Source organism: Heterodontus francisci, chromosome 1 (genome assembly GCF_036365525.1).
Source record: "Heterodontus francisci isolate sHetFra1 chromosome 1, sHetFra1.hap1, whole genome shotgun sequence".
NCBI classification, from domain to species: Eukaryota; Metazoa; Chordata; class Chondrichthyes; order Heterodontiformes; family Heterodontidae; genus Heterodontus; species Heterodontus francisci.
The window spans coordinates 12,836,651-12,849,911 of record NC_090371.1 but is presented as its reverse complement, the minus strand read 5'-3'; the positions used below and the strand labels follow the sequence as shown (position 1 = coordinate 12,849,911).

The 13,261-nt window shown below is 44.1% G+C and overlaps 1 protein-coding gene across 5 annotated transcripts in view; it reads right to left on the bottom strand.

Annotated features, from left to right (window-relative positions):
* Positions 1-993: 993 nt before the first annotated feature.
* Positions 994-13,261, bottom strand: part of dysf (dysferlin, limb girdle muscular dystrophy 2B (autosomal recessive)) — a 361,838-nt gene continuing 349,570 nt past the window's right edge. For all 5 annotated transcript variants that reach the window (XM_068028674.1, XM_068028673.1, XM_068028677.1 and 2 more), the window contains 3 exons: positions 9,881-9,990; positions 6,464-6,611; positions 994-4,262 (listed from right to left, as the gene is read on the bottom strand). In XM_068028674.1, the coding sequence (XP_067884775.1) occupies positions 4,224-4,262; positions 6,464-6,611; positions 9,881-9,990 (297 nt within the window). In that variant the 3' untranslated portion in view covers positions 994-4,223. The remainder of the gene's footprint in view (positions 4,263-6,463; positions 6,612-9,880; positions 9,991-13,261) is intronic.

The window sequence follows — 13,261 nt, the reverse complement described above, 5'->3', positions numbered from 1 at the left end:
AATCTCCTGTGAAGTGCCTCAGCACGTTTTACAACATTGAAGGTGTGATATAAATGCAAGTCATTGTTGTTTCCCACCGAGTCACGGTTAGGGAAAGCTGCCCTTAGGATGAGGCGGAAGGATACGACTGTTGTGTGCAGAAGCGGCTTTTATATCCATCATCTAATCCATGCCAGGATAGAAAGCAGAAAATAGATTTGCAAATAATAATCTGTGTCTGTTTTTACATCTCTAAGCAACAAATCAGTGCTATTAAGGTGACAAGGAGCATTCTAAAGCAAGTCTTCTGGCCAGCCATTTTTTGACATCTAGAACCTCCTTGAATTTGCAGAAACCAAAAATATTTTAATGAATAGTCATCATAGATGTCAAAAGGGAAAGTCTTGCTTGACCAACCTCATTGAATTTTTTAAAGAGGTAACACACAGAGTAGACAAGGGCAATGCAGTAGATGTAATTAATCTAGATAAAGGTACCACATAATAGACTAATGAATAAGGTCAGAGAATGCTGAATCAGGGGACAAGTCACATGGACTGTAGTGTTTGAAGAAGGCTGTTCACCACCATCTTGTTGTGGGTAATTAGTTATGGGCAGTAAATGCTGGCCATGAAAGTGACATTGCATGTGCTATGACTGAATAAATAAAAGAAAATTAATCTACAATTGGACTCGCTTTACTAGAGCATTCCTCAGTCCATGTTTTGAATGATAGGAGATAAATCTGAGGGGGGCAGAGCTCACGTAACAAGTGGGGACATGTAAGATTACAATATCCAATTCACATTGTTACGACCCCAGGTCATGCCATTGCACGATGGGTTATTGGGTGGTAAGGGTGCACTCCTGACTGTAAGGGACAGACAAAGAATACCTGAAGCAGAGACCAGAAGCAGCACTGCAGTGTGTTTCTGAAGAAATTTGAAGTCATAGAGATCTCAAATGCTTTTAAAATATATTTTTATTTTATTTTTTTAAATTCAAACAGACCAAGATTCATATTCTAGCAAAACCAATAATAGAAAAAGCAGTTATTCCTTCACATCAACCAACACTCAGAACATTCCCCTCTCATGCTGGGTTTCACCACAAACTACAGCAGGCAGCTTCCCCTCACTACAAGGAGGACTATTGTGATATGGAGTGGGCGGATGGAAGTTTGCGTTCTGATGTCTGATTAGCTGCCGTTGAAAAGTCGTTGAAAATCACGGCAACCAATTGGTGGCTCCAAATCACAGGATATAGGAACGCAGGAACATTAGGAACAGGAAAAGGCCATTCTGCCTCTCGTGTCTGCCCAATTCTGTTCGATCATGTCAACTCCATGTACCTACCTTTGCTCCATATCACTTAATAACCCTATCTAACAAAATTCCATCAATCTCAATCTTCAAAGCTCTGATTGACCCTCAGAACCCATAGCCTTTTGGGGGAGATTTTCAGATTCATCTCTACCATTTGTGAGGAAAAAGTGCTTCCTGATTTCACTTCTGAATGGCCTGACTCTAATTTTAAGATTGTGCCCGCCTTGTTCTGGATTCCCCTACTGGATGAAATAGATTCTCTGTATACACCAGCAAGACATTGTGTTTCACAACCTCAGAATGCCCCAAATCACTTCACAGACAATAGGGCGGCACAGTGGCGCAGTGGTTAGCACCGCAGCCTTACAGCTCCAGCGACCCGGGTTCAATTCCGGGTACTGCCTGTGTGGAGTTTGCAAGTTCTCCCTGTGTCTGTGTGGGTTTCCTCCAGGTGCTCTGGTTTCCTCCCACAGCCAAAAGACTTGCAGGTTGATAGGTAAATTGGCCATTAGCAATTGCCCCTAGTATAGGTAGGTGGTAGGGAAAATATAGGGACAGGTGGGGATGTGGTAGGAAGATGGAATTAGTGTAGGATTAGTATAAATGGGTGGTTGATGGTTGGCACAGACTTGGTGGGCTGAAGGGCCTGTTTCAGTGTTGTATCTCTGAACTAAAGCACTTTTTTATTTGAAGTATAATCACTGTTGTAATGTAGCAAAGGCTAATTTGCACACAGCAAGATCCCACAAAACAGTAATGAGATAATGACAGGATAATCTGTTTTCAAATGCTGGTTGAACAATGAATGTTGAACATTTTACTGGGAGAACTCCCCGGCCCTTCTTGAAATGGCACCTTAACTGGGAGACTGGGCTGGAACTGAAGTTACCTGTTAGAGGTTTTCAAAACTATGATGGGGTTTGATGGGCCGACATATAGAAGATGTTTCCACTTGTGGGGGAGACCAGAACTAGGGGCCATAAACAGAAGATAGTTACTAATATATAATTCAGGAGATACTCCTTTACTTAGTGGTTAAAATGTGGAACGAGCTACCACAAGGAGTGGTTGAGGTGAGTAGCATTTAAGGGGAAACTAGATAAGCACATGAGGGAGAAAGGAATTTATAGATATACTGATGAGGTGAAGTCAGGTGGGTGAGGGCTCTTGTGGAGCATAAACACCAGCATGAATCAGTTGGGTTGAAAGGTCTGTTCCTGTCTGTAAATTCTATGTAATTCTATGCAAAAAGGATTCTTCCTGACTGTTCAAGGATTCGAGAAAGGGGCAAGGATTGTGCAGCCTTTAGATGGATTCATCCTCTACACAAATGGCTTGGGAATATGAGGATCAGTGTAGAGGAGGTATAGTGTTATTGCATAGGTGCTGTGACAAAATGCATTTATACAAATACAATGACATGTACAGCAAAAAGAGAAACGACTACAAATAGCAACAGTTACGCTGAAGAGACAAGTTGTCCCCAAGGTTTTGCTGTGTAACACTTTCTAATATTGCACTAACTGTGATCTGATATGGCCCTTGTTATAGCAGAAGCTGTATACAATGCCTCCTGCACAACCTCCTTTCTGCACAGCTTCACTGGGATTAATATAAAGAGGAACCCAGTGGAGCAGATCAGGCGCAATGGAGCTTTACTATAGAGTGAGGTTTTGAGGCACAGCGTGGAGGGAGGTTTCAGAGCCCCAGTGGGGAGGGAGATCTCCAGGTCCAGTGTGATCTCCAGGCCCCAGTGTGGAGGGAGCTCTTTAGGTCCCAGTGTAGAGGGAGGTCTCAGGGCTCAGTGTGAAGGGAGTTCACCAGGTCCAGTGTGGATGAAGATCTCTAGGCCCTGTCTCTAGGCCCTGGCTGAATATATCGCCATTCAGTAGCGGTCAACAAGTAAGCTTCATCCCCATTTGCCGCACATTCTTTAAAGCTGAATCAGTAACGCCATTAACTCTTTAAGGGCTTACGGTTGGACTGAAAGTGACTAAAAGAAAATCACAAACTATAGAAATCTGAAGGAAAAGAAACAGAAGATATGAGAAAATAGACAGCCGGTCAGTGAGAAGAAGATTAAAGCCGGTTAATATTCTGGGGATAGACCCTTTATCTGATTTGATTGTCTAAGTGGAGAGAGATGTATTTGTAGGGAGCTCAGCAGTAGTGCAGCATCTGACAATATGCAAGGCACCATCTTTAACATGGCTCATTCCTTTTGTGGCATTGGGTCTCCATGGGCAGGAGGTGATGGAAGGTTTGGTTAATGACTCTGCCCACTGTGCACATTTCTCCTCTCCTCTCCTGGAGGCACTAACTTTCACCTCGCTAAGTCACAGGCTGGAGTCTGATTTTCACCAATGGTGTTGTAATCAGTCTGGGGGCAGAGGGATGGTGGGAAGGGGCCTTAGCGCATGGCGAGTTGCCAATGGGAAAGAAATCCATGCAGCGTGTGCAAAACAGGAGGCCAATTCCACCGCTGTCCATTTCACGTTGCCACCTCAAGGCCGATTGCAGCATCCAACCACTTTTACTTCTTTTGAAATATAAAGGAACTGTCGATGAAGCTGCTAAGTGTGAGCTCGGCATGAGACAGAAAGAAAGAGGAAGAGAGTGGAGGGAGAAAGGAAAAGGACAACGGAGTCTACGGAGATCAGAGGGAGCAGCGTGCAAACTGAGGTCCTCCACCAAACTCCAGCAAGGTGCCAAGAGCGTGTAAAAGCAATGGTGTGCCAGGAAGCCAGACACCAGGGAAGTACTTGCGGCCAGTCGCAAGCACTTTGTGTGATGCTGGTCATTTTATATTCAAAGGCTATACTGTTTCCTGTAAGGTCAGGTTTCCATTGCAGGTGAAGTGGTGACACGACTCGTGATGGGGACCTCCTTCTCATACAGCCATTTTCTACAGGGAAGGTCTCAGTTAAAAGGTTTCACCAACTTCATAGCAGCGTATTCCTGTGAAAATGAAGAAGTAAGAGTTAAACAGTCTCATCTGTTATCGCACACAGTTTGGAACAGTATTAATGAGGCCCTGCTTGATTCTGACTATCTACCATTTTATCCATTTATATATCCCTACAAGTATTCCCAGGAGTTTCTACAGGAGCTTGCATCCACCCATAGCCATCCATTTCCCCTCTATTCCTTTAACCAACCATCTCTTTATCAAACCATCTCTCCACTGTCCATCTTTGATTCCTTTATCCATACATTTCTACTCTATTCTCTTATCCAGCAATCTCCATCTTCTCTACTCCTTAAACTAATCATCTCTCCCTTACCTCTTTATATAACTATGTCTCCAGTCAGCTCTCCTTCACCCATATTAATTGACTATGACCCTATTCTTCTAACCAACCAACTCTCCTCCATCACCGTCTCCCCCGTGCCCCCGCCACAACCTCCCCCCCCCCGCCCACTGCTCCATCCATCACTCCTCCATTTCTCCATCTGTCTCTCCTTCATTTCTCCGTTCATCTCTCCTCCACTCCTCCAACCATCTCCCCTCCACTCCTCCATCCATCTCGCCTGGGGGGTGGAAGGTTATCGGGGGTAGGTGGAAATGTGGAGTAATCAGTTCAACCATGAACTTATTGAATGGCGGAGCAGGCTCGAAGGGCTGAGTGGCTTACTCCTGCTCCTAATTCTTATGTTCGTATGTCCTCCATTCCTCAATCCATCTCTCTCCCATTCCGCTACCCATCCATCTACACTATCTATTAATCTTTCTTCGCCACTCCATTCATCCCACCTTCATTACTTTATCCATCCATTGCTCTTCTCCACTCCATCCATCCATCTCTCCAATCCTTTATCCATCCACCTCTCCTCCACCCCTCTACATACACCTGACTCCTCTCTCCATCTATCGATCCCTCTTGCCAAGGCAGGCACCTCTAAAGACATTAAAATGTTTGTGGCTTCCTCCTCTATGGGGATCCAAGCCATGATGCAAAATTTATAGTCCCAATGATGTCCCACAAGTACCAATCAGGCTAAAACCCCTGATGCCTCATTTCTCCTGGAAAAACCTGCCAGATTAATTCTCGATGCCACCTGAAAAGAACTGCTCCAGAAAAGATCCCAGTGACCCGTAACCGTATACTTGGACGCCAGACCAAAAGGGACAACTGACATCCTTACATATCTTCTTTTTTTCAATAATTAGCAGGTATTTGGCCAAAGTATTCATGTTTGGTCTTTTTCTTACAAAAGACCTCTGCAGAGAGAATTTCTGCATTTTTTTTCAGTCTGTGTGTGAGTCTGTGTCTGTAAGGGAACTTTCGTATTTCAATCTGTGTATTAATGCTTTGCTTCATAAGTCTTAGATAAGTCTGGTTTTATAACAAACTGATGATTTTGTTGTTTATTAAAGAAACCTGCTTTATGGAGTTTATTCTGGGATAAAGAGTAGAGCATATGATTGACTGCATCAGTAAACGGATAAACATTTAAATATATGTTGTGACCTGTGGAGAAGTGGAACTAGAAAAGATAGTGCATTCCTCCTGCCTTGGTTGTAACACTATTCAGCCCCTTGAGCCTATTACACAGCAACAGCAGGAGGCCATTCAGTCCCTCGAGTCTGTCAGATGTGAACAGGAGGAGGCCATTCAGCACCTGAAGCCTGTTCTACCATTCAATGAGATATTAATTGACTATGACCCTATTCTTCTAACCAACCAACTCTCCTCCATCACCATCTCCACCTTGGTTCTGTAACCTTTAATGACCTTACCCAACAAAAATCAAATTCAGTCTTAGAAGTTCCAACTGGCTCCCAGAATCCACAGCCTTTGGGGAAAGCAAGCTGCCGATTTTCACTACGCTTTGTGTGATAAAGTGCTTGCTTACATTCCTCAATAGCCTAGTTCTAATTTTAAGATTGTGGCTCCTTATTTTGGACTCTAAGACCAGAGGAAATCATTTCCCTGTAAGTGCCAGAAGGGCTGTGGAATTCTGACATTAATAATTCTCCAAGATCTTAAAGCCAGCACAGTCACAATGGGCTGAATAGTCTCCTGCTATGCAGTATCACTCTATCAATCTATGATTCTAAGTTCTAAGGCAGCTGCATAATATTCAGTGTGAATACCCTTTCAACCGTGTGCACTGTGCAAACACGGGCAAGCTGTGCCAGGCATCTCACAACTTACCGGGAAGGAGTACAGGAATATGACGATAAACAGCACCAAGAGAAGGAACAGGAGCAGCCCGAGAATCACCCAGCGGAACCTTCTCCAGACAATATACTTCAGGGTCTTGAAGGGGGAGGTGAACCACAGGAAAGAAGTGTCCGGCCGCCTGTCATACAAGGATAGAAAGATCAGTGAGGACTTAATGAAGTTATCACAGCAGGATGTGTTAACGCACAATAAACCACGTAAGGTAAGATAGCGACCACACTTCAAAAGTACCTCATTGGCTGTAAAGCACTTTAGGACATACTGAGATTGCGAAAGGTGTTGAATAGATGCAAGTTCTTGCTTTTCTTTCTCTGTTTCATAACTCGGCAAAAGGAATCCCTTCAGGAATTCGGCTCTGCATAATCAATTATACCATCCCGCCCCCTCCCCAATCCAGGGAAATGGGTCAGGGTCAGAGTGGAGTTGAAGTGGCAGCTCTAAATCTCAGCCCAGCTCTAGTCTGCTCTGAAAAGAAGAATCCCATTTAAAGGGTCAAGGACATCATCAGGGAAACTGACCCTGAGGTGACACTACCCACGGAGATGCGAGGAAGCTGTCTTAATATCTATGGAACGACCATCAATGCATTGGGGTTTCTATTCAAATTAAGTGTAGGTTGTCTCACCTGCAGTGACCTCCCTGACATATTTGCTCAATAGGTCACAGGATTATAGGAATTGCTAGACCAACAAATAATCTTGGTCCATCTAGTTCACCTCCTTCCATCCCAGTATGTCAGACCGCCAGCGCTACAGAGTTCAACTGCCATTCTTAACCCTTATCCACCCTCCAAAACGGAGGAAGTGCAAAAGGGACATAACGAATAGTTTAATCGATTGTCTCTCTTGACTAGAGGCAACTGGTTGAAATGGAGCTTGTTGGAGCCTGACCAAGTTACATGATTCCACCACCTGCACAATCGGTCAAAAGGCAGGACTGGGGTCAGGCAGGATTGGGGTCAAAGGGCGGGACTGGGGTCAGGCAGGATTGGGGTCAAAGGGCAGGACTGGGGTCAGGCAAGGCAGTGGATGGAAGGATGTGTGGGTAATTTATAGAAACATTAAAAAGGCAAACCAACACACAAGCTATATCTGGACTTGATCAGGAAGAACAATTGGGTAATTGTCTCCTTCACATCAGTCAGTAAACTGGTAGAGTGGATTGCCTGTAATAAAAACAGAAAGTGCTGGAAATACTCAGCAGGTCTGGAGGCATCTGTGGAGAGAGAAGCAGAGTTAACGCTTCAGGTCAGTGACCTTTCATCAGAACTCATCAGAGTTGATTGTCTGTCCACTGTAGAACATAGGAACATAGATGAAAAAGAGACCAATGCCCATCTAGTTCACCTTTCACCATCATGATAGTCACATGATACAACAATAATGGAGTTGTTAACTAATCAGCAATCAGTCGCTATCAATTAGTCTCCAACAGACATGAGGTGAGGAAAACCCCAGTGGTAATGAACTTTGAGAAATATGGGTCCAAAGTCATCTGTTCCACCCAAGCATGTGACACTCACCATACATTATGTCTCAAATTACCCATCTGTTGGAGCACACTTGGAACACTGGGGTAGATTCTACGATTTATGATGCTCAGTGCAAAATTTCAGATGATGGAATGTATTTTTTTAAAAAGATTTTTATTTAGTTCTCAGGATGTGTGCAACACTGACAAGTGCAGTATTTATTGCCCTCAGTCAATAACATAGTCTAGGACTGGAGGCACATAGAGATATACTGAAGTTACATCATGGAAACAGGACATTTGGCTCAACCAGTCGGTGTCGGTGTTTACCCTTCACATGAGCAAACAATTTGAATCACATTTACCCACCATCTTCCCATATCCCTTCAACCACATTTATCTCCTATAACTTTACCTGCCTATCCTCTTTATCTCCTTTATCTCCATCCACCTACTCACTATATCTCTTATTCCTTTATCTGCCAATCAACTTCGTCTCTCTTCCTTCTTCCAGCAATCCACTTTATCTCCTTTTCTTCAGCCACCAATCCACTTTAAGTCCCATTCCTTTATCCGCCTATCCACTTCATCCCCTTTTAGTTCATCTGACTATCTGGTCTAACCTTGAATGTTGACAAAGAGTGTGAATTTCCCCAGAGTTTTCCTGCTTCAGTTGGTTAATTTGGAAAATACCCAGGTTCTAGCATAAAAGGGTTTGGTGATGAAACAGGACCTCCAAGGAAATTCACCTCCACTCCCCCATGTTTGTCTACCTCCCTCCAAGATGTTGACTAACTCTCCATCAAAGACTCTTGTGGTAATGGATTCCATATCTGTAAAATAAATCAGTATAGTTGGGTAGTGGTTATGTTAACAGGCTAGTAATCCCGAAGCCTGGACTAATTATCCAGAGAAAGGGAGATCAAATTCCACCCTGGCTGTTTGAGAGTTTGAGTTCAATTAAATAAATCAGGAAATAAAAAGCTGGTATTCATAAAAGTGACCTTGAAGCTGTTGGATTGTTAAAACCCAGCTGGTTCAACTCTTGTCCTTACCCAGTCTGGCCTAATTGTGACTCCAGACCCCACACCGAACATGGTTCAATCTTAACTGCCCTCTTATGTGGCCTAGCAAGTTACTCCGAAGCATCAAAACTGTTGTACCACTATTAGCAACTAGGAATAGGCAATAAATGCCAGCTAGCAATGGATGAGAGTGAGTGACAAATAACCCTTTGTGTGTAAAGCATTCACTCTAACCTCCCTCTTTACGCTTCAAGCACAGATCCTGAGTTCATGCCATCTTGTTATTGACTCACTAACTAGTTGAAATAATCTTACTCTATTAGCTTTATTAGAACTCTCCATAACCTTCACTGCTTCATGAATACAGCCCTTGTACTTAAGTCCCTCACAAGAACTATATCCCTTCATCCCTGGTATCGTGCTAGTGCATTTACACCGCATCTTCTCCATATTCTTCGTACAATGAAGTCCATAGAAATGTTCCAATCAGACCCGAAAAATAGGAACACATTAAGTGTTCATATGTCAATATTGCCAACAGGAAGTCCATTTAAGTCACACACCATCCTGACTCGGCAACTATCGACTGTTCCTTCATTGTCGCTGGGTCAAAATCCCGGAATCCCCTCCCTAACAGCACTGTGGGTGTACCTACCCCACATGGACAGCAGTGGTTCAAGGAGACAGCCCATCACTACCTCCTGAAGGGGAAACTAGCAATGGGCAATAAATGACAGCCTTGCTAACGATGCCCACATCTCAAGATTGATTATGAAAAATAAGTTCCAGCCAACAGTTATTTTGAACTTAACCTGATTCTAAGTACTAAGAGCTAAAAGTGCGTGAGTTGCAATTCCACAGTGCCAGCCGTTTCTGCAGGGGAAAACCTTACTTTGGTTCCTCAAGTTTGGGGTTCATGTTGGGCTCATCACGACCCTGTGCGGCAGGCCGTTCCTCCTTCTCCTCTTCTGACACGATCTCCAGAGTCATTTCCACTTTTCCCTGGGTAAGGAATGACAAAAATATAAAAGTGCGTTTGATAACATCAATGAACAGGGCAAGAGAGTAGTTTATCAAAAGCTTGACAAATCAGGAAACCGCAGTTTGTCAAAGAAGAAAAAAGGGAAAGAACTTGCATTTCTATAGCGCCTTTCACAGCGTCCCAAAGTTCTTTACAGCCAATGATATACTTAAGAAATATATTAATATATATTAGGCAATAAGAGAAGTCGGCATTTCACCCCTTCAGCATACGCCATCATTCAATAAGATCATGGCTGATCTATCTCAACTCCATCTTCCTGCTCTATTCCCCTATCCCCTGATTCCCTTAGAACCCAAAAATCTATTAATCTCTGTCTTGATGGAGCATCCACAGCTCTCTGGGGTAGAGAATTCAAAAGATTCACAACCCTCCTCCTCATCTCAGATACAAATGGCCAACTCCTTATCCTGAGACATAGACCTTCCAGTCAGGGCAAACAGCCTCTCAGTGTCTACCCCAGGGATAGGCAGCAACAGGTTGCACCACGGACATTCGACAAAATTATTGACTCAGCCACGGATCTGGGGGCAATTAATCTGTATATAAAGTGTATAGCCAACTTAATGCCATCAAAACACAGTCCGATTTAAAATGCATTTCTCCCTATTCAGTGAATACCTGGTATTGTTTTTGCTTACACAAGTAGTCAATGTCTGCCCGCACACTTGATGTAGCGATGCGGAGAATCTAGACAGATGTCCATCTCTCAGGAGTGATCTTCATCTCTTTCTCCCCTCTCTTGCTTTCTCTCTCCACCTCTATGTCATTCCCTATCCCCACTCAAAGAACAAAGAACAGTACAGCACAGGAACAGGCCATTCGGCCCGCCAAGCCTGCACCGATCTTGATGCCCGTCTAAACTAAAACCTTCTGCACTTCCGGGGTCTGTATCCCATCCTATTCATGTATTTGTCAAGATGCCTCTTAAACGTCGCTATCAAAGAACGAACAAAGAACAAAGAACAGTACAGCACAGGAACAGGCCATTCGGCCCTCCAAGCCTGCGCCGATCTTGATGCCTGCCGAAACGAACACCTTCTGCACTTCCAGGGCCCATATCCCTATTTTCCCATCCTATTCATATATTTGTCAATATGTCTCTTAAACGTCATTATCGTACCTGCTTCCACCACTTCCCCCGGCAGCATGTTCCAGGCACTCACCACCCTCTGTGTAAAAAACTTGCCTCGCACATCCCCTCTAAACTTTGCCCCTCGCACCTTAAACCTATGTCCCCTAATAACTGACTCTTCCACCCTGGGAAAAAGCTTCTGACTATCCACTCTGTCCATGCCAATCATAACTTTGTAAACCTCTATCATGTCGCCCCTTCACCTCCGTCTTTCCAGTGAAAACAATCCGAATTTATCCAACTTCTCCTTATAGCTAATACCCTCCAGACCAGGCAACATCCTAGTAAACCTCTTCTGTACCCTCTCCAAAGCGTCTACATCCTTCTGGTAGTGTGGTGACCAGAATTGCACGCAATATTGCAAGTGTGGCCTAACTAAGGTTCTGTACAGCTGCAGCATGACTTGCCAATTTTTATACTCTATGCCCTGACCGATGAAGGCAAGCATGCCGTATGCCTTCTTGACTACCTTATCCACCTGCGTTGCCACTTTCAGTGACCTTTGGACCTGGACACCCAGATCTCGCTGCCTGTCAATACTCCTAAGGGTTCTGCCATTTACTGTATACTTCCCACCTGTATTAGATCTTCCAAAATGCATTACCTCACATTTGTCCGGATTAAACTCCATCTGCCATTTCTCCGCCCAAGTCACCAACCGATCTATATCCTGCTGTACCCTCTGACAATCCTCATCACTATCCGCAACTCCACCAACCTTTGTGTCGTCCGCAAACATACTAATCAGACCAGCTACATTTTCCTCCAAATCATTTATATTTATTACCAACAGCAAAGGTCCCAGCACTGATCCCTGCAGAACACCACTCGTCACATCCCTCCATTCAGAAAAGCATCCTTCCACTGCTACCCTCTGTCTTCTATGACCAAGCCAGTTCTGTATCCATCTTGCCAGCTCACCTCTGATCCTGTGTGACTTCACCTTTTGTACCAGTCTGGCATGAGGGACCTTGTCAAAGGCTTTACTGAAGTCTATGTAGACAACATCCACTGCCCTTCCTTCATCAATCATCTTCGTCACTTCCTCAAAAAACTCAATCAAATTAGTAAGACACGACCTCCCCTTCACAAAACCATGCTGCCTCTCGCTAATAAGTTCATTTGTTTCCAAATGAGAGGAAGTCCTGTCCCGAAGAATCCTCTCCAATAATTTCCCTACCACTGACGTAAGGCTCTCCGGCCTGTAATTTCCTGGATTATCCTGGCTATCCTTCTTAAACAAAAGAACAACATTGGCTATTCTCCAGTCCTCTGGGACCTCACCTGTAGCCAATGAGGATGCAAAGATTTCTGTCAAGGCCCCAGCAATTTCTTCCCTTGTCTCCCTCAATATTCTGGGGTAGATCCCATCAGGCCCTGGGGACTTATCTACCTTAATGCTTTTCAAGACTCCCAACACCTCCTCCTTTTTGATAACGACATGACCCAGACTATCTACACTCCCTTCCCTGGACTCATCATCCACCAAGTCCTTCTCTTTGGTGAATACTGATGCAAAGTACTCATTTAGTACCTCGCCCATTTCCTCTGGCTCCACACACAGATTCCCTTCTCTGTCCTTGAGTGGGCCAACCCTTTCCCTGGCTACTCTCTTGCTCTTTATATACACATAAAAAGCTTTGGGATTCTCCTTAATCCTGTTTGCCAATGACTTTTCATGACCCCTTTTAGCCCTCCTGACTCCTTGCTTAAGTTCCTTCCTACTTTCTTTATATTCAAGGGCTTCGTCCGTTCCCAGCCTTCCAGCCCTTACGAATGCTTCCTTTTTCTTTTCGACTAGTCTCGCAATATCCCTCATTATCCAAGGTTCCCGAAACTTGCCAACCTTATGCTTCATCCTCACAGGAACATGCAAGTGGATTCTAATCAACTGACGTTTGAAAGACTCCCACATGTCAAATGTTGATTTACCCTCAAACAGCCGCCCCCAATCTAAATACTTCAGTTCCTGCCTAATATTGTTATAATTAGCCTTCCCCCAATTTAGCACCTTCACCCGAGGACTACTCTTATCCTTATCCACAAGTACCTTAAAACTTATGGAATTATGGTCACTGCTCCCGAAATGCTCCACT